Source organism: Octopus bimaculoides, chromosome 21 (assembly GCF_046866305.1).
Source record: "Octopus bimaculoides isolate indiv1 chromosome 21, ASM4686630v1, whole genome shotgun sequence".
Taxonomy (NCBI): domain Eukaryota; kingdom Metazoa; phylum Mollusca; class Cephalopoda; order Octopoda; family Octopodidae; genus Octopus; species Octopus bimaculoides.
The window spans coordinates 19,110,690-19,133,594 of NC_142948.1; the positions used below are offsets into that span (position 1 = coordinate 19,110,690).

Below are 22,905 nucleotides of genomic sequence, written 5' to 3' on the forward strand. Positions count from 1 at the left end.
ACAAACTTCAGGAAAGGAAAAATCTACATTAATATTTTAATTCAGTGTTATTGCAATTTATTCTGTGTTATCGCAATTTGATAAAACATCGAAAGAGGTGTCTATATTTATAGAGGTACTTATACAAATTAGATATTTACACAGATTTTTCCATTCCTGAAATGTGTTTGCATTTTTTGGGCAGACTTTGCATAAAGAGAGAGAGAGAGAGAGAGCGGTGCAGACATGGCTGTGTGGTTAAGAACTTTGCTTCCCGACCACATGGCTTTGCACTTTGATGGCAGTAGTATCATTGACATGTTGACAAAGAAAATAGACTTTGTATGTGGTACATGCACAAAATGTTCTTAATGAACATTAAGAACATGCCAGAAATAAATTTTCTCAAACACTCAGTAGGATCTTTAGAGGTAGTAGATAGCTTTTGTTATCTTAGCTTGGCTTGGCTTCATGCTCTTGCTTGATGTGGCTGGGGTCATTCCAAGTTAGTGGTCCCAGTGACATCATCATGCATAGAGCTGACTAGGCCCACCAGTGCTCTCCATTGCTGGCAGTCCCCTGCTAGCCCCTCTGCATCCTCCAAGGTGTTGTCGAGCCTCTGGAGATCTTCACCAATCACATCCAGCCATCTGGTGCAAGCCTCACAATGAGGCCTTTTCCAGCCCGCAGCTATTGCGTTGAATGAGAGTAAAGCCCTGGTAGGATGACCTTTCTGGAGACAGAGGACTTGTCCGTACCAGAACATGTGGCAGATAGTCATGAGATGGGAGGTTGTTATCTAGGTAACCTAATTAGCAGTGGAGGAAGATGCTCTGGAAGATGGTAACCAGAGTTAGAATATACTGGAGAAAGTTTAGAGAGCTGCAGTGCTACATGGTAGTGAGATGTGAGGTTGCCATGGAGCTCACAAGATTATGATCCATCTCAACTGAGCAGGACTACAGTAGAGAGGGAAGAAGTTTTTCGTTTGGTGTTGAGAGTTAAAGTGTGAAAGGAGTAGGACAAGTGTCTTGCTATAGAGGAGATGCACAGCTTCCTTGTTTAATGAGTAGGTGGGAGTAATCCAGGTGCTTGAAAGTGTGAGCCTTCAGGGTACTGGAAGGTGAACAGAAGAGAGAGTGAGGACAGAAAACAGGAAGGGTGGGTGTGTAGGTATAGGTTGTAAGAATGTTGGGTGCGAGTGAGGGATGGTTAGAGTTGAAGGGTGAGATAGTGAATGGTGAGGAGGAGTGGTCAATGTTGAATATGAGTTGGAGTGAAGGTAGAGGGGAGTAAGTGATGACAGCCAGTACAGAGGTGAAGAGCAGCAGAATACAGGAGTCATGGAAAGGATGAGAGAAAGGGAAAGAGGTATCATGGTTGAGAAGGAGAGATAATTTAGTGGCCCAGTGCTGGCACCACAAGAAAAAAGCATCCAGTGCACTCCGTAAGGTCATTGACGTTGGGAAGAATATCTGGTCATAGAAACAATGTCGAAGTAGACAGTGGACTCAGTCCTTTAACTCATCAGATCCTGTTGAATCATCCAACTCATGCCAGCATAAAAGTTGGATGTTAAGTGGTGATGATTATATATATGTATATATATATAAAATATAAGTTAATATATATATATATATTTTTTGAAAGGTTGAATGCAAATTCATCCTTTAATTGGAGTAATTTCCAAAAGATTTCTAACGTTGTTTCTTCATACTTTACTTTTAATTTACTGGTGTAAATTAGCATGGATATGAAAAGTTATATAGGTATATTAAATATATGATTTAATTTATTAAACAAAGTTCAACAAATTCAATCATATTTTACATAAATGGAGAAGATTAAATGTTAGGATTGCATAGGTATGGTGTTCTTACTCATTTTTGTAATGTGTTATAGTTCTTGGAGTCATGTCTATTTAAAACAAGTCTTGTTTTAAATAGACATGACTCCAAGAACTATAACACATTACAGAAATGAATAAGAACACCATACCTATGCAATCCTAACGTTTTATTAGCTTTTTTCTTATTTTTGGCTACTAACGAGTACTTTTTGACAACTCAAATTCTTAAAATGAATTTATTGTCTTCTATATGAAACAATTGTACAGCTACATGAATAAAAAAATTATCATCCACGTTAACACTTAATCTTCTCCATTTATGTAAAATATGATTGAATTTGTTGAACTTTGTTTAATAAGTTTAATCATATACTTTATATATATATTGTCTGTGTATGTATCTTGTAGGAGCAAGTGATCATAAAACAGAGTCATGTATTTCTATGTCAGCAAATCTTTGGGGCAGTGAAGTTTGGTCTAAAACAAATATTGCAAAACTCTAATAATTCCAATTTGAATATAGCTTCATAAACAACTTCATTTTCAAGTGTCTGTTTTGAAGGCTTCAGCATGGCTATCCTCTTCTTCCAACAAATCAAATGGTAGCATATTCACTGTGATCTTTACTTCCTGTCTACTCATGTTTTGGGAAAACAAAATTTTGATGTTGACATTCTTTTATTTTTGTTTTGAAAACTTGGGATTTTTGTTTTAAACATCTAGAATCCCCTGTTTTTGTCTTACCTTTCAAGATGTTGTTTGTATTTATGCTATTATGTTATTTAATATGGAAGTGTGTGATTATATCAGAACATTTGTTCATTAATGCTGTTAAAAATAGCTTTGGCCCCACTTTCTAGCAGATTGAGCAACCACAGTGAGACCCTATTGTGTGACATTTACATCACTTAAGTAATTTTATGTAAGTGCAAATCCATTTACATTGTGATGGTACCTCAAAGCTGGTGACCTTTCGATTTTTGTATATTATTGCAATAGACAGACATCTTCATTCATAAATTTCTCTTCTGAAAATTTTCAAATAATTTTTCTGTTTACTTTTCGAAATGAGTTTCTAATTTACCATCTTGATAAAAAAGATTTTCTCAAGGAAATGTAGAGAACTGCAGCATATATTTTAATATTTGGGTGTCATATACATCTATAAAGTATAAGAATATATTAAGTAAACATTGTGGTTTAATTTAAGTGTCAAAATGAAAATGAAATAGTATTTATTTCAGGGAGAAAAAATATTTTCATTTTAAAAGCAACAAGTATTTCAAGGATAAATTAAATATTTTGATAACCTTCCGCTTACTCTATCAAATGTAGTGCTTATTTATTCAAACTGTTTTGAATTAATCATGCATTATCTTCTTAGCTTTGCAATTTCGCTGATGTTATTGTATAATTTTGGAATGGCATTGTAGGGTAGGTGTGAGAGGCCAGATCTGGCCTGTTTGAACACAAAACAGGTGGGATATTTGGATCAAATATGGCTGATTTAAATGCTAATGGTTAATAAGGTTCAATGATGTATAAGTAAGCTATACTTTCATTTTAAAAGCATGTCTATTATAAGATTTAAAAAAAACATTTTAATAATTTAAAAGTAATTAAAAATGTCAAAATATATTTGTAAGCAGTATTTTGTTTTTATTTCGATATTTCAACAATGCCATATTTTTATACACTTCTCATAATTCTCCTTAATTCTCCACTTTTACTTCTTTTGAAAAATTCATTTTATCACATTTTTGCCTCTACTCCAGAACTTTGGTCTGGCTTTACTCTTTGTCTTTTGTTGGGCAACTGGGATTATCATTCTGTAAAAAAAAAACAAAAAAAACTTCCAAAAGTCTATTTCTTGACATTTTAACCACCCCAGCACCCATGAAAGCTATAAAACCAGCTACCTCCAAAGAACAAGGGCTATTACAGTAGTGATACAAAAGACAAGGACAAAAGAGAGAGAGAAAGAGCATGCTTGGGCACATTGGCTGCAGCATATCCATCTGATTTTAATGCAAATCATTTAGAGGGGCCCTTCTCAAGAGCAGCTCAGATTGTGGGTGGGCCCTTCTCAAGAGCAGCTCAGATTGTGGGTGCATAATGGAGTCATTACATACACACTGATATTTGTAGTGTGCTAGAAGTTGTCAGGATTTGAAATATTGTTTGACTCCAATGAGAAATGCCAGTGTTTAGGATGCAACCCTATATGTGTTAAGTATGTACCTTGTCCAGGAGAGATCCTCTGAAAAATTGTGAGGGTACTGGGGGTGGATGGAGGGTAGAGTATGAAAAAATGAAATTACAATTATTCTATTTTTAAAGAATGGAAATTTCAATAGTTTCAACCATAAGAATACCACAAACTGAAGAAAAATCCAATTCTTCCAACAAAAGGGGACCAGAATGAAATTTAGCAATTGGGGCCAAAAATGTGAAAGAATGAAATTTTGAAAAGAAGAAAAGAGAAAAAAAACAGTTCATCACTGTTGTCCAAAACATCTGAATAAAAAAGAAATGAAAGAAGAAAATAATCATAAGGGAAAGCTCTTCCAAAACTCAGTCAAACCTGTTCAAATTTGTGTCTTTTTTTTTTTTTTAAGTCAAGTGGGTAGGTTCTGCCCAAGACCTTTTGATCACCTCCATGACTAGTGACGGGGGGAAGATCTCCTCAAAGTAGAGACTACTTGCAATAGAGCAGGCTAAAGGTATCCATAGTATTAGGTGGTGGTCTTAATTGTGCAACTGATTAAGTCTACCACCCAATTAGGCTATGGCAGGATTTGAACTCAGACCAGGAAGATCAGAAACAAATACTACAGGACATCTGGTCTGATTTCCTTGCAATTTCCAATAATCTCTCATCCTAAATTGGTACTTCTTTCTTTTTATCTCTGAAAGGATGTGAAGCATAGCTGACCTTAGCAAGATTTGGGCTCAAATTTGAATATAATCACATAACTACCGCAATAAATTCTGTCCAACACTCTGATGATACCATGTACACATCTGGGATTAGGAATCATGATCTAAACATGTGAGATTGTGTTTGAGGCACAAATATATTTCCAAGCAATTCTTTCCCCACAAAAATTGTAAAAGGTCTGATTTATTTTACTGTAATAGTTAATAAAATTTTGTAAACTTATCATACAGATTATTGTTAAAAGGCTTGGTTAGCATTAAGTTTGGAGTTAAGGGGACAGACACTGGCTAGATACAAAATAATTCAACTACTGCATCCAATACAAAGCAGGCTTTGAAATAAGCACTTTTTACAGATATGCATATATACATCTAAAGAGATGTGTATGTATTTGAATAATGGATATATATCATGTATGTATATTGTGTGTGAATATGCTCATACAAACACACATATAAAACAAAGTGTATAGGTTTTATTTATTAAGGAAAGATTATTTATATAGGAGGCGGAATGAAAAAAAAAATTTATTCTGTGCATGTGTAATTTTGGGAAGGTTTATAGGTAGAAGCCAGACAAAAGCAGCACTTGGTCCTTTGTGTTGAGAGGTAGACAGGGATTGATATCTTCACCTTATAAAAGATCCTGTTACAAAAATTGTAACAACTGAAAAATAGATGATGAGATTAAAAATTCTGTAATGTGTATATGTATATACAGATGTACGTTATAATCTGTTGGTTACGACAATGAGTGTTCCAGCTGATTCAATCAACAGAAACATCCTACTTATGTAATTGACATTCAGGTGGTTCCACAGGCATGCATACCCTTAACATAGTTCTCAAGGGATTCAGTGTGACACATTTGATGTGACAAGGCTGGCCCTTTGAATTACAGGTACAGCTCATTTTTGCCAGGCAAGTGGACTTGAGCAACGTGGAGTGGCTTAGTCAGCTCATGATTGTAAGGTTGTGGGTTTGACACCCAGCAGCACGTTATCCTTGAGCAAGACACTTTATATATGTATGTGTATATATATATCTATAAATACCCATGTATCTTATATTAGGAGGCAACACATAGGAAGTGTTATTCTACATAGATATATACAAAAAGATGAGATAGTATACATATTACAAAAACTAACAGAAAATTGCATGGAGGCCAGTATGTCTGATTATTTATATACACACACACACACACACACACACACATGCAATGGAAATTAGCAGGGTTATGGATAGAATGCCTTGTGGTATTTGTTCTGATGCTCTGTGATCTAATTTCAAATTCTACCAAGGTAATTTGTCTTTAATTGTTTTTGGTTGATAATAAAGAACCAGTTCAGTGAGTGGAGTGGAGGAATTGTTAGCGGGTTGGGTAAGATGCTCTGCATTAATGGTCTGGAGATGAGAGACATGTATGTATGGGCTACTGTAGGTTCTTCCTCAAACAGTCTTGCCCAGGTTTCTGCATTCATCTGCAGATGCACTGCCAAGAGTGATTGCCTGTAAAATTCTTTCACTTTTATACATCTTTGGTGAAAGTAGGCCTTGACCAAGAGAAATTGATCTCATCAGTTGGTGTCCAACAATCAGTGGATGTTTTGACCTTGAATTCTAATACTCCCCCGTTGTGGTCAAACCACAAACCTTGACTAGGAATAGCCATGCCTACCAACCCTTTTCTTTGTAATCCTATAAAAGGATCTGGTACTTGGTAATCTTTACTTGAAGGTTTGATCACATCATTCTACCTGTTGGACTTGAAGGTGAGCAAGCTGAAATTCCATTGTCAACTTTTTCTGTGTAAAAGTTTAATAAACATTTATTCTACTAAAAAGCATTGAGTAATCCATCAGTTTCACGTTGAGGGTATAACTTGACATAAAAGCAAGCATTAACGTATTTATGTGTGTATTTAAGTATTTCTATATATTCAAATATTTATAAATATCCCTAACCCCTACCTTAACCACTCACATCCTTGCTCTAGCTTTCTGAATTTTGAAGTTTGAGTGAACAGGGATTGCACTCTGTTAATCTTTAACCACCCTCCCTGATTTTTCTGGTCTAACACTCTCTTAGACATGTTACCTTGAGGACATGCTCTGATTCCTCTTCATCACATAACCTCTCCTCCATACACCACTACCCACCCTTATATAGCATGTGTTATAAGTACTTCTCTTGCTACTCAACCCACCTCACCATCTTTATCATTCTCTGACTCTGTCTCTCTCTCTCTCCCTGGCACTACTTCTTTCCTCTCTCAACTGTTATGCACTTTCCTAGCACTGTCTCTGTTAGTCTGTCCCCTAATTCCATCTTTCAATGATAAACCTATGTAACTCCAATAAGAATTGACATGGATCCTGACCAAACTGCCCAACCCATGCAGGCATGGAGAGCAAACCAACTTGCCTTATTACTGGATCTTATTCAATCCACCTGTTACCTTACCACTTTGTCTCCTGCTGTCTTCTATATTGATCCCTGACATTACTCTTTTCCTTCCTGTCTTCCCTGTTTCCTCCATTATTCCCCCTGCTATTCTCTCCACTACCATCCTCTCACAACAACAAATCTGTTTCTTCCTTTCACTTTGTGTACTACAAGGAAACTCTTCTGGTGCTGGTGCCATGAAAAAAATTACTGTAAGTTGTTGGTAAATTGAATAGAGCAGTACCATACATATATATATATATATATATATATATATACACACGTTTGTGTGTGTGTATGGGAGCATGCATGGCTGTGTGGTCAAGAAAGTTTGCTTTCCAGCTATGTGGTTACAAGTTCAGTTCTTCTGCATAGCATTTTAGGCAAGTGTCTTCTTGTACAGTCCTGGGCTGATCAAAATATCATGAGTAGATTTGGTGGACAGAAACTAAAAATGCCTTTTGTGCATGTGTTTATTTTCTTCCATCTGGCTATCATATGTGTCACCATCATACAAATGTTTTTCTTTGCTATCTTCTGTGAAAGCCATTTTATTGCTTATGTTCAAAGGTCGAGGGAAATATTACGTTGTTTGTAAATAGGTGAAAGTTGATGACAGGAAGAACATCCAGTCATACACAATCTGCCTCAGTGAATTTTATCTAATCTACGCAAACATGGAAAAGTGATAACATACAACACATACACACATATACACACTTAACATCTTATCATCATGCCTTGATCTTGCGAAAGAAAATTCATGGAGAGTACTGTATCACTATTTGTGTGTGAATATATATATCTATATTATATGTTGTTGTTGTTGTTGTTGTTGGAACAGAGGACTGGCAAATCAATAGAGTAACAAACAAATTACCCTGGGATATTTTCATGTCCATATGCATTCAGAGTTAAAAACTCAAGACTCACTTGGTGTATCATCTTTCCAGCATTGGTAAATCTGAATCCTTGATTTAAATCAACATCTCACCTCTCCCATATTTCTTGACCTTGTATCTAAGTTAGAACTTATCATTTTCCTTATCATGTTACTTCTGATACTTTGGAGATTTGATAAAATAAAAACTTGTTGTGATCAATAAAACTGTCTGTAATACTTCCTTTCAAATTTGAGGCTTTATACCAGAGGTGTAACAAGAGAATTAGGAGTGAAAACAGTCCCACCTATTCTTTAAGTACAAATGTGAAGAGACTCAAAATTTTCTATGACTTATCATACTTGTTAATTATGATGGGAATGCCAAAAGAGTCTTTGCTCCACAGTACTGTGCACCTTTGCTTTGTCACTGTCAATATAAGAAATTAATTACTGCTCTTGGAAAATGCATATATGTGACACAATTTCATTTGCCTAAATAAGAATGCATTTTTGTTGTAGTAAAACATCAGTAGATTGACAGAAGTAGATTATATGCCTTTAACTATTTAATTCCGTCCTGATGCATTCTGTGTTCAAATCCAGCCTGGATTAATTCTTATCCTTTATCTCACTTTCAACATATACTTGAGTTGATTCAGGTGATATATTACTTCCCTTACAAATTTCTGACCTTGTGCCAGCATATTTTACAAGTTGTTATTGTTGTTAATAAAGGCACTGATCATAGCCAAGGCCATAGTTTTGGACAGATTACTTTGCTTGATTTCATTTTTTTTCTTTTCCAGTTAAGAGTTGCAGCCCTGCCATGGTTGGCATTACTTCTCCCCTTTTCTGGTTAAAGAAAATATGTACAAGTTATCTACGGGGATCATATACTTTCTTGTTATAAGAATAGTTATATGGTTTGACTAAATCAAATGATTCCAATGTGTTAAATGCATTTACATATCCACCACCCATTGCTCAGTCCCCATGCATCCCACTTTGTTTTGTAGTGATTTATCTGATCACAGGATTAATGCAAATATTTATAGCTTTCCTCTACTGCTTCCAGGCCTCCTCCCACAATGCATGTATCTGTCTAAATTTTTTTTTTTAATGTCAGAATTGTTGAATATTCTGCAAAATCAAATAAAACTATATATACATATATATATATATATATATATATATATATATATATATATATATATATACACACACACACACACACATATATATATATATATATATATATGTGTGTGTGTGTCCGATATACAAAAAATAATAATAAATATGTCTATAAAACATTTCAGCAGTTCTTTTTATTTTTTTGATAAATTTTATGAAAATGTATGTATGGATGTGTGTGCGTGTGTGTGTCGATACATGTATGCAGGCATGTGTATACCTGTCTGTCTATCTAAACCGCTTTTCATGTTTGCATGCTTTGGACAGGTTGTTACTTTCCAAAGTAGTTCTAATTCAAATTCACTGTGTGTATACATGTGTGTGTGTGTGTGTGTGTGTATATATATATATATATATATATATATATATGTGATGTTAGTTTGGATTGGATAATACCTGTGTATCGCTTACTTGAGCAGCATTCGATACAAACCACATCTAGCTAGCCACATCTATATGTATGTGTGTGTATACATTTATATGGCTATATGTGTTTATGTATGTATTTTAATGATTTTTAAATCAGCAGAAAATTACAAAAGTACAGATTTACTGAAAGGTTCATAGATAGCACTTAACAAACTAACTTCAAAATCATAGTCTCTCTCATAAAGTAATAATTTATAACTTTTTTTCTGGTATGTTCAGTCAAAACATATTATTGGAGAGTTATATGATAATCAATAAATATTGTTTTCGAATTTCAAGGCCAGCAATTTCAAGGGAAAGGGTAAATTGATAAAATCAATCCCAGTGTTCGACTGCTATTTTATCGACCTTGAAAGAATGAAAGGCAAAGTTGACTTTGGCGGAATTTGACCTCAGAATGTAATGATGAACAAAATGACACTTTTTGGGGGTGTAGTGACATTGAATGCTTCCATTGACTTAATTGCTGTTTCGTTTCCAGGTCGTAGCCGTAGCACCAGCTTTCATCACCAGTGTCTTTGTATATATAAAAACCAGTGTGTGTGTGAATGTATATGTATGGGCACCCAATCTGTCTCTGTCAAACCTTCTCATATTCCTAACACACATTGCTCCACTCTTCTAACTTCAATAATATTCAGCTGTTGTGTTCATATTAAAGCAGAATCTGCACTTATTTCATATCCACTGTATATCACCAGTCAACCTCCACACTTTTTGAAACTACTTTGTTTTAAAATCCATTCCTCATATAAGCATAAATTTCTTTTTATTCACAGAAAATCGATAAATTACTGAACTCAATACATAACTGTAGAATACTCTTTTGTACATTAGAATTGAATTATCTCTTTGAATATATTTTGATATGTACATAAGTCATCAAGAAAATGCTTTTCTTTTTTCCTTCAGAGGAATCCTGTGAAAGAAGCTACTTCAAGCTCTAGCGTTTCATTTCATTTCTATTTTTTGTGGGAATACACCAAATGTCTTCAATGTCATACAAGGGAGGTCATTCTAAGAACTCCTTATGAAACTGCATTGTTGTAAGCAATATTTTAAATATAAGTTTTTGAAATATTTCGAAATCAGCATTTTTATTGCCAAACCAGGTGGAAAGTCAGAGAGACTGGTACTTACACAAAAGATACTTAGCTCTGTGCATACAAGATGCTAGTAGTTCAGTTCTTTTGTTCAGACCATTGCTGCCTTGAAACAAAATTCTTTAATTTTTGTTCAAACAAAGGTCAAACTATGTTTTTGATTTGAAGCTACCCTTCCTATGATTGAGCCATATCTGCAATCGACCAGGTAAATTCGAATTCAGGACAATTTACTTCACACAAGAACCATATAAATTTCAACCCAGCCATATCACTTTTTATAAAGGCTGATAAATGAATATTTGTTTATAAAAATTGGGTTTTTTAATGTCAGTTTTGTTGATGTATTTTAGGTTCATTGATGTTGTTTGTTTCTGTTTTAGTACTGTCTATTATGTATATTGCCAAACAATTCCCTGTTCAATTAATTTACACATCCCATAATGAAGACATTTTGTTACCATATATATATATATATATATATATATAAACACATGGCACAATAATGCCCCCAGTTTATTTAGAAGTTATATCAAGTTCTAAATACACCCAGTTCTCTGGTCCCATCCAAAGGCTGCATCCTTGCTACATTGATGATTGTACAGGTGCCAAATCTATCTTTGCAATGAACTAAACTCCTTCATCAGCTCTTTTACTCCTCTTCCTTTCACCTCCTGGTCTTTGAAACCCCCTTCAGTTTCTTTGACATCTGTGTCTCTATTGATCACCCCCTCCTCACTACCTCCGTTTTCTTAAATCTTATTAATTCCTATTGCGACTTTTGTTTCCTCTTATCTTCCCCTACATCATACCTGCCGTCCCTTACTCCCAATTCCTTCTCTGCCATCTCTGTATCCACAACCTTGGTTTTGTAACTCATATTTGATGCAGAGCCTGTCTAATTAACCCTTATCTAAGCCATCTTTTGTCATGCTTGTCTCATTGATCACACCTCCAACCTTACATCCTGTGTCTCTCCACAGCAAACTATCCCACCTCCCTTCTAGTTTTATCTACTCCAGTCTGTTGCCTCACTTGTCCTTTCTTTTCCGTATCACCATTCTCACTCGACCCATTTGACACATTTCCACATTAGAGACTCTCTCTGTTGAAATTCTTCCAACATAGTCTATGTACTCCAGTTTGCAATGAACCTCAGAATATACCCAACTTTGCGAAAGACCACTTGTCACTTAAAATTTCCATTCTGATTACTTTACCAAAGGCCTCTCTTGTTTCAGTTTGGTGTCCAACCTCTTGTTCCCAGAGAGAACAGACACTTATCGTTTGAGCCAGTACTTCCTCACCAGTTTCCCAACTGCCTATTGAAGAATTCCACATATGTTCCTCTTTGTGCCCTTCATCCTACTCCAGTTTTAGGCTAATAATTTTTACATACATGCTTCATTATCCAACCGATCTTGACTGTCCCTCTCATATAGACACACAACTTTCACTTATGTAGACATCTTCCTTCACCAACCATTTTTGTCAGACGTACACATATACACACACATCCAAATCAGCAAATGGACACACACATTTACTCTCTCTCATGAGGAATTTTGATTTGCACCTTTGAATCACACCCTGCTTTCTTTTCCACCTGTCTGTCGACTTGCTTGACCTCTACCAACTCTATAACTACTTAGATCGTGTACATCTTCTTTAGCTTCGTCCTTCCCTTTGCTCCTTCTTTCTTCCATTAGCCATTTTTAATCACTCCAATCCACACAAGCCTATCTATCTTCCAACATTTAAAAGAAAACCTTCTTGAACTTTTAATATCTTGGTCATTTACTATCTTGGATTTGTTCCCCTGATTTCCTTCCATGACACGCTTTGAATTGTACATTCTCTCCCACCATCCTACACACATCCTCGAAACATTTAGTCACATACATGTGCACACACCAGTGTCACTCACACTAAACAACACCAAGTATTTAAACATACTGCTATACATATACATACTCCTCACCAATTGTCCACAAAATCCATTCATCACTCATGCCTGCTACCAAGGGCACTCTGGCACATGCATGTAACCACGTAGGACGAAATTCCACCCCACTCCTCCCGGTTTGTAACCCTTCACTTCCTTTTTTTTCTAAGGAAGGATTAACTTTTCGCAAAGCCTCTACGAGCCACCGAGACAGCTACCATGTAGTCGGTGACTCAAATAGAAATAGCAGCCAAATTCCTTCAAATCACATGTTTGTTTTATCGGGGTTAATTATAGAAGAAACAACTAAGCGTCTATGTTGGCCTCTAGATACGCGAGAAGTAGCAGCTACATTTCCTTGAAATTTGAAAATATAGGATACATTGCTTAATGCAGTTTCACGTCTGGGGAAAAAAGAAAAAGAAAGAAACAGTAGAGGCGACGTCTCGTTTAACGATCAGAAAGAGAAATTACCGAAATCAAAAGATATCGTAATTTGGTGAAATAAAGATGCAAGAATTTTTGAAATGAAATAAAACAAACGTAATATTACAAAATGGTAATTATAAAATCCAGTTTTTTTTTTTTTATAAAATACTTTTGATATATTTCATTATAATTTTTTAAATAATGAAGTAAAATATAAGGATTAGTCAAGACCATACTATTGAATGTATGTTGCTGCTGCTACCCACAAATACATAAACTTTATAAGGCAATGTTTGGCGATTCTCCACCGATTCCTTATAGAATACTTCTGAATTATGAATTAAACACCAACGATGCTTATAAAATTCATCATATCAAAAGACAAAAAGCAAAAGACTAAAATGGTAGTCTTTCGAGTCCAAGAAAGACGGTTCTGCAATTTCTAACTGAAAAACCTGCATAGATGATTGTTAATAATGATCAGGTGTTTATATTGCACATAACACTCTATCCATCAAATCAACACTGCCTCTGTACAGGGGCATTGAGTGCCACATATCTGACGCCGAAATGATCGCAGAGCAACGTTAAATGAAGTGTTTTGATTAAAAAAAGTTACACAGTCCGGTGCGGGAATCGAACACACGATCGGGTGTGTAACACTGCAAACACTAAGCCATGCAGAAATATCTTGTGCGATATAATTCCTTGCAATCAAGTTCCTCGATTTGATGTTGACAATTGTTGTCTCAGGGGCTTTACCATGTAGAAAGGCCAACCATTTTTTCTATATATAAACAATATCGAAATAATACTTCAGTTTTATAGAAAAAAGACAACTTTTAGTGTCATTTCATTTCTGAGTTTGATAGATTACTAAACGAAACTCACCACGCCTTACCTTAGGCAACGGGTTAAGGAGATAGGAAATTTCTTTTAAAATACTATGGTAACATTAAGTCACTACCTATTCCTCTTAAACATTTCGAAGACAGGTGGCAACGTGAATTGGAAGAAAAAAATAAAAATATCTTTACATGTACAAGATCGCGGTCAAACTAGAACGGAAATAAAACAGAATTATTCGGGTCAAAAGTGAAACTGAGATGAGGTGTTAATCAAGATCTATTTTCCTAGATATACCATTCCTCCGCTCACCTGACTAGACTACACGTGTAAATAGTGTGGGATATGTTGTGGATAGTCCTAACTTTATTTTGAGACAGTAGGATGTAGTTTGACGGTAATTTGGTTGCTATTTCTAGCTGGTGGTACAGGGTTCCTATTCCAAGGGAAACAACCAATCTACTTCACTTTAATTCCTCGACACACTTCCCTTTAAAGGTTTGTATTTTATGGAATATTTTAAAGAGATTTTATTAACAGAATTGATTCTTTGTTTTATAACACCGTTTTATGTTTATTGGCGTAACTACGGGTTGATGCGCCGATTTTGTTTCTTCGTAACTTTTCGAAAAATGTTTGTTTTCCTAATTAAATTTTGCAGGAATACGTTTTCGAGTGTGTCAAGTATGATTTTGTTTATAATTTTTTTTTTTGACAGTTTCTTGTAACTTTAACATTTTCCACTTGTTTTTCAGATTTAAATGTATAAAATATCAACATTAAAGAATACATTACGTTAACAACACACTCGGAAATGTATTTCTTTAAAATGAACAAAAGGGTGTACACTGATTCCGAATTCCTCCGAAATAAAATTATTATGTTGGCAGTAATTTACACCCTTGAAAATGATCTGTGTAAAATTTCATTTCAAAATATGCATTTTCCGGGAAGTTTTTTTTCTGAAACAAAGTGGGAAGGCGCAAAAATGTTGTGACCCTTGTTTATCTTCCTCTTTGAGGTGGAGTGTCCCTGCGATTTCGTAAACAGCAAGTTGTCACAAACGTTCAAGTTTTTCAATTATTGTCCTTTTTTAAGTGAAAAATCTTTTCTGCGTCTTTATTATTTACTAATAACGGGGTGTGAATGAAATATGAGGTAAATCAAGTTTTTGTATTCGTTTAATAAATGTCCAAAAGGTCGGTATTAGTATAAGCTAAATTGTATAAAACTTAATTAATCGACTCAGATAATGGGTTTTACGTTTATAAAAACAAATCCATGTTTGTGAAAGAAATTCACAAAATAGTTTTATTTCAATAAGAAAAGGATATAAATAATATTTAATTATATTTAATATCAACATTTTAATAACAAGTAGACTGTAGTGCTAGATAAATGAATAGATAAATAAAAATATGGCTTGATCAGTTCTGCTTCGTAAAACCGATCGTGCATTATCTTGTCTTATATTACATTGGAATCGAATAACCAATAATTAAAAGTCACAAAAGGAAAGAAATCGATAGTGATTTGGCCATTACGGTGAGTGTGTGTGTGTGTAAATAAACTCGATATGGTCTATGATTATATGTAAATTTAAGTTTTATTCGATTAAAATGTTTGATTAGCTTTATGAGTTAAGAAAACCCAATTATTTGGGCGTGTGCTCGTTGCAATCTATGTATTTTGTGACTTACTAAGACGATGAATGGAAGACATTAACAGAGTTGACTTTAGAAAATATCCCCCTCCCTCACACTTCTAATCATTACGCAAAAAAAACCATAGAAAATATTTGAAAACCTGATTTACTTTCCCCTCCTACACAACTGCGCCGACTTGTAATTTTGCACACACACCCACTCTACCTCTCTCTCTCTCTCTCTCTCTCTCTCTCTCTCTCTCTCTCTGCTCTCCCCCCCCCTCTTTCACTTATCACTTTGAAACCAGTAAACCGAAACAATATGGCTGAAAGTAAAATGTTTGACGAAAATTTTGGAGTCATCTCCCTTATTTTTAAGTCTTAAATATACTGAGGCAGTTTTTGTCTACTCATGTTAATCATATTTTATGGAAGTTTTACAACTCTCTAGTTGGGTTGTGATCACAAATTAGAAAATTTCGTAAGCAATCGACATTGTATATCTGAAGTAAAAAAAAAAAAAAAAATTGAGAATAGTAATCTTTGTATTTTTAAACGTGGAACCCCACCCGAAATTTTCGAAAACTAGTTAAAAAACGAACTCTCGGTGGATAGAGTGGAAATTTGAAATATAAAAAAATGTTTTTCGTTTTGACAAAATTGTAATGTTAAAAACATGAGAATCTGAAGAGACTTTTTCTCTGTTGGGTGGTGGAGCTATTCAATACGTCTGCCTTGGACATGGATGAGTAATCTCAGTTAATCCATTTTCAGATTTTGGTCACAAATCGAAAGAATCCTGTCTACTTGAGGCACAGTGTTGGCCTACTGTTAAAGTGATATTCTTCTTGCTCTTTCCGTGTCTAGAACAAAAATAACATTAACCCTAAATAAAGTAACAATAGAATGGTTGAATGCGTGAAATAGTAACAATGATGAATGTATAGGTTGTATGTTTTGTTGTGTACTAAAATTCTGTGTAATCACGCTGCACTGTTACAATAAAGTCCTATGAAAATTATAACAAAATTCTTAAGAAAAATTAATGATAAAATTCACAGAACCAGAGAAAGAGAAAGCATCTAAGTCTATGCAACTTGAACTAGAAAACATTTCCTCTCCAATCTATTAAGTAGCTATGTGATTACAAGAAATAGCAGCCAAATGTCGCTAGTGATACTACACACACTTAAAAAAATGGATATGCTGGATAATGTTTTCCTAGATACACTATCTGAAGAACAAAAAATTGATAGGGGAGTCACATAAGAATCACTTTTGATCATTGGATTGTTTGATCAGAGCTGACCTGAAACTAAATACAGAAGTACTTATATTTGACTGAAAAGGTGTATAATTAACTGTACATCTAGGAATTAGTTCAGGCCATCACTAAATCCATCTGTTCACAAATTGTAAATGCTTCACAGACCATTTAATTATCAAATTAAAATACTGCCTGAAGATGATATTAAAAAGCATTATGCACTTGAATGTAGATATTCACAGTATATCATTTGGGGAATAGAAGCAATAAATTTCACCTTAACATACACTTGAAGTATGAAATTGAGACTGTGTCAATAAGTTTGTTGTCAAAGGGCAAAAAGAAAACTTCTTTCCAGGAAAGAACAAAATTCTTTAGCATAAAAAAATCCTATTGAAAAACTTTTTTCATCTGTAAACAAAAGTCCCATTTTGACAGACCACTGTTGTAGAAGACAAGTGTATCACTTCTGTATCTGTTAATAAAAATCTAATAAAAGAAAATTTTGGTTAGTTATGAAGTGAAGTGTTAATTTTGAATAAATGAATGCATAAATAGCACATGTAGTGTCTGATATAAACCATTGGGTAGGTGGGAATTACTAAATTTTTGTTTAAATATAAGTGATTGTATACTTAGTAGAATGTATCCTCTTTCAGGGAGATGCTTGCTAATGAAGTAAAACCCTTGTCAGTATTACAACACTACAACTATTTGTTCCTACCTGTGATACCAATTGATAGTTGAGTGGAGAGGATTTTTTAAAATAGTAATGGTATTGGTTACATCAGTTACTGGTTCTACATTTACTTTCCCTACTGGACAGATTTTACAAGTCTTCCATATAGCTTGACCTTACCTGAGAGATTTCTAGATATTAAATTATCGTAAGGCTTCATGTTTGTGACAGACACAGTTGATTAAAGGAACTCCAGTACTTGCCGGGAGCAAGAGCATTTGGTCTAGTGCTATATCATATCTTCTACGCCATAAGTTTCCACTTAGTAATTAAAATACTGATCAATCCACAATATAATTTTAGTTTAAATTTCCCCCTCCTCCTCCATTGTTTCCTACATGTTTTTTTGTCTCTCTCTCTCAAAATTTATGTCAGTTATATGAATCCTAGGTTTTAACTTTGTGACTGAACATATTGATTGACCAGACCTATGTGCAAATCTATCACAGTTTCTGTCATCGAGTGTTTTTCTAGTGCATGAACACTTACCTAATGTATCACCCTTTTTTAAGAAGGTAGAGAATGATTTGTCAAGTTTCTTTCATCGCTCTCTATATAATTATGTATGTTCATTGATTCATTTATTTATGCTTGTGTGTTTGAGATTCATCCTTCTCCTGACATCACTTTCACGTCACCACCTCATTGTTTGCCCTATAAATAGTGTTGTCATTGTGTATGAAATAGTTATGTCTAAATTGTATGGGTGAGTGAGTGGAATGTCAGGTGGGTGTGAAAGATGGAAAGGAGATATAGTGACATAAGAGCCTCAGTGGCAAAGATATTTGAATTATGCATTTATACACTATTCTTGCCTCCTCTTTGTGAAAGAGAAGGCTCTTTCGATCTAGAGGTGCAAAGTATCACTCAGGATACTCACAGAAATATATGTTTTTAATATTAATACCAAACATTTAAATTCACAGTTGTGAAGCTAAAGCTCCCTTTCATTACTACTCTGAATTTCACTTTTCTAGACAATTCTACTTTATGTATTGAGTACTTTCTCCCCTATTAGTAAATACAAGCACTAACACACGTGCTTGCACACACACACACACACACACAATATTTGTACTTTAGGCAAATAGTTTTCTACTATTGCTCCTGGCCAAGAAATGTCTACTGACAGGAAAAGCAGGAATCATAGTGAAGACCACACACATCATATTCAAACTTGGTATGTAGGACGCTAATAATACATACTCTCTTCTTCAGTTGCACTGCTTTTGCAGATTCCCATGACTCTCTATTGCCATTCAATTCCACTACTATGAATTTGAATTGGAAGCTTGAGTAATAGTAAATCTTCCATTAGCTGACTACACAACCATGGACGCTGCCTCTATGGATGTGTTGTAGTTACTCTCCTGATAGAACTTGGTGGTCCTGACTCTTTCACTTGTTTCAGTCATTTGACTGTCGCCATGCTGGAGCACCGCCTTTAGTTGAGCGAATCGACCCCAGGACTTATTCTTTGTAAGCCTAGTACTTATTCTATCGGTCTCTTTTGCCGAACCGCTAGATTATGAGGACATAAACACACCAGCATCGGTTGTCAAGCGATGTTGGGAGGACAAACACAGACACAAAAACATATACACACACATACATATATATATATATATGTGTGTGTATGTATATACATATATATAGGACGGGCTTCTTTCAGTTTCCGTCTACCAAATCCACTCACAAGGCTTTAGTTGGCTTGAGGCTATAGTAGAAGACACTTGCCCAAGGTGCCACGCAGTGGGACTGAACCTGGAACCATGTGGTTCATAAGCAAGCTATTTACCACTCCTACACCTGTTGATCTTCTAGGATTCCTAGCATTGTTGGCTCAGTTGAGCTCTTCTGCTACCTCTTCAAAATCCACCATTCTGCAATCCCATGACTTCACTGTATTCCTGGCAGGGCATAGTTGTCTCTCCAAGAGGTACTTTCAAATTGCCTGCATACCTCAATAGTACATATAAGACTACTCAGAATTGTTAGTATCCCCCATCAGATGCTCCAAATTATGTGGATATGGTTGAAGACTGGCTCACAAAAAAAAAAAAAGGAAGTTCTAACCAAACTTTATCGACACATCAGTTAGCTTCTTATGGGAAACTTCAGTATGCTCAGTGTCAGATACCCTGAAGGCTACTTTCAGGGTATAACAAGGCATAAACAAACCTCACCATCATGTTATTTATGGAAAAGATATTACTCCACCCAACCAGGGCAAATAATATTCTGGATCTCTGCTTTGCAAATAATATGGAACTAGTCCATAATGTGAAAGTGACACGTCAATCTTGGATCACAATATAGCTGAACTAACAATGTATGGGCCAAAGGAAGCCACAGGTATATAGCCTATAAGAAACACTTAGACTTTATCCACTCCGAACTTCCACAAAGCTACCTGGAAAAAAAAATACAGAAAGAATTCCTCTAGCAGAATTAGCATAAATGTCTCTTTGTACCTAACATCATCATGAAGCTTAAACAATTCATGTCAGTAATACAAGCTATATGCATAAAATTTGTCTTGGAGAAAAAAAAAGTTAGTCTGCATGAAAACAAAATTTCTAGGGAAAGAAAAGATTGTTTAAGAGAAGATTGCAAATAAAGTAAATAAGAGCCAAAAATCCTATCTAAAAATTGATAGTACTGGAGATGAGAAAAATTTGCTATACTCCCTTGAAAAAAAAAGCTAGTATTATAGAAAATATAAAAACAAACCTTAAAGCTTTCTTTAGCTTCGCTAAATAACAACCTTAATGTCTGGTAAGGGAGGATCACTCTTCCAAGAAAATGGCTCCCTAACTGCAAACCCCAAAAGGATAAGTGAAATACTGAATGAACAATTCAAAAATGTTTTCACTTCCCCTCTGTGGCACAAGCAAATGAGCAAACCAGATGAGTTCTTTACCACTATAGATGCAGAAGAGAAGGCAGCAGTGATTGATTACATCAACACAAAAGATGTAATACTAGCCATAGATTAAATAAGCCTAAACTTTGTTATTGGTCCTAATGGATTCACAGCAATCCTTCTAAAAACATATAAATGAACCCTAACAAAATGACTACAGTCTCTCTTTCTTTGAAAGTGGCAAGCATCCAGGCAAATTTAAAGACAGCATAGTATGCCTTATTCATAAAGATGGAAGCAGAGCAGATCCTGAAAATTGCAAGCCTATCTCTCTAACCACACATACCCGTTAAGTCATGGAACAAATTGACAAATGGAAACAACTAATCACATTCCTTGAAGAAAATTATTTGCTAACACTCAGCATGCTTTTTGGTCAAGAGAAAGCAGTACTTTTTGGTTATCTCACCCCCATTAAAATATTGGGTTATCCTCCCCACGTTTTATGAGAAATATCGGTACTTTTATCTCCCTCAACTTAAAGAATTGTTCAACTCTTAATAAAAAAAAAAAAGTGAAACGATGAAACCTCATATTGAATCTGATAATAATTTTATAACAAATCATACAGAACTGAAAAGATTAATAAACATGAAAATTGAAAAAATTAATAAACACAAAAACTGCAATAAACATTTTACTGAATCTGATAACATTTTTATAACAAATTATACCATTCCTATTGAGGAGGCCAAAAGTCAACAATGTGTTGAAGTATTGAATCAAAAGGATCTAACCCTTTTAATCCAATCTCTTGTCTCATAAACTAAATTTTTTTAGGGAGGTGAGATAACCAAAAATTATCAAGAAAGCCCCTACAACACTACGACTGGGTTTTAAGACAAAAAACATATTGCTGACATATGACTTGTGAGGTAGAAACTATATTGAAGCCAGTAGTGTGGGTCATATATTCAATACAAAAGGTACAACCTTGTAACACAGTATTATACTGATTCTGCTCGAGAATTGTGTGTGTGACTCTGAGATCAGCTTTCACTTCTTTGTCACATATCTTTTTTGTGTCTCCCTCTTCCACTATGTATATATATATTTTTATTAATATTTAGCAGAAGTAACAATGACTGAAGGTCCGAGAGTTTCATGCATTGGCACTTATCAAACTAGTAATAGGTCAAAGGCCTGTAAGTTTATTTAGTTGTTGATAAATGAATAAATCTATTTCCCTGTGGAATGTTCTAGAATGAATTAACATATGCTCATATTTTGAGTTCTATTTTCCCTGTTTGCACCAACATACCTGTATATATATATATATATATATATATATATACAGGAGCGGCTGTGTGGTAAGTAGCTTGCTTACCAACCACATGGTTCTGGGTTCAGTCCCACTGCGTGGCACCTTGGGCAAGTGTCTTCTACTATAGCCTCGGGCCAACCAAAGCCTTGTGAGTGGATTTGGTAGACGGAAACTGAAAGAAGCCTGTTGTATATATGTATATGTATGTGTGTGTATATGTTTGTGTGTCTGTGTTTGTCCCCCCCAACATCGCTTGACAACCGATGGTGGTGTGTTTACGTCCCTGTAACTTAGCGGTTCGGCAAAAGAGACTGATAGAATAAGTACTAGGTATCCAAAGAATAAGTCCTGGGGTCGATTTGCTCGACTAAAGGTGGTGCTCCAGCATGGCCACAGTCAAATGACTGAAACAAGTAAAAGAGTAAAATATATATATATATATATATATCATCATCATCATCATCATCATCGTTTAACGTCCGCTTTCCATGCTAGCATGGGTTGGACGATTTGACTGAGGACTGGTGAAACCGGATGGCAACACCAGGCTCCAGTCTGATTTGGCAGAGTTTCTACAGCTGGATGCCCTTCCTAACGCCAACCACTCAGAGAGTGTAGTGGGTGCTTTTACGTGTCACCCGCACGAAAACGGCCACGCTCGAAATGGTGTCTTTTATGTGCCACCCGCACAAGCCAGTCCAGGGGCACTGGCAACGATCTCGCTCGAAAATCCTACAGGAGCCAGTCAGGCGGTACTGGCAACGGCCACGCTCAAAATGGTGCATCTCATGTGCCACCCGCACAAGAACCAGTCCAGGGGCACTGGCAACGATCTTACTTGGCTTGCCGGGTCTTCTCACGCACAGCCCATTTCCAAAGGTCTCGGTCCGTAGTCATCGCCTCGGTGAGGCCCAATGTACGAAGGTCTTGCCTCACCACCTCAGCCCAGGTCTTCCTGGGCCTACCTCTTCCACGGGTTCCCTCAACTGTTAGGGTGTGACACTTTTTCACGCAGCTATCCT

General features: G+C 35.5%; 1 protein-coding gene across 50 annotated transcripts in view; it reads left to right on the plus strand.

The window, feature by feature from the left end:
• Positions 1-22,905, plus strand: part of LOC106874170 (uncharacterized) — a 312,709-nt gene that overhangs the window by 252,991 nt on the left and 36,813 nt on the right. Inside the window, exon 17 of one of the 50 annotated variants that reach the window (XM_052975461.2) lies at positions 14,798-14,951. The exons of the other annotated variants lie outside the window; for them this stretch is intronic. Within the exon in view, the coding sequence (XP_052831421.1) occupies position 14,798 (1 nt within the window). The 3' untranslated portion in view covers positions 14,799-14,951. Of the gene's footprint in view, positions 1-14,797; positions 14,952-22,905 lie in introns of those variants that run through there. 50 annotated transcript variants of the gene reach the window in all.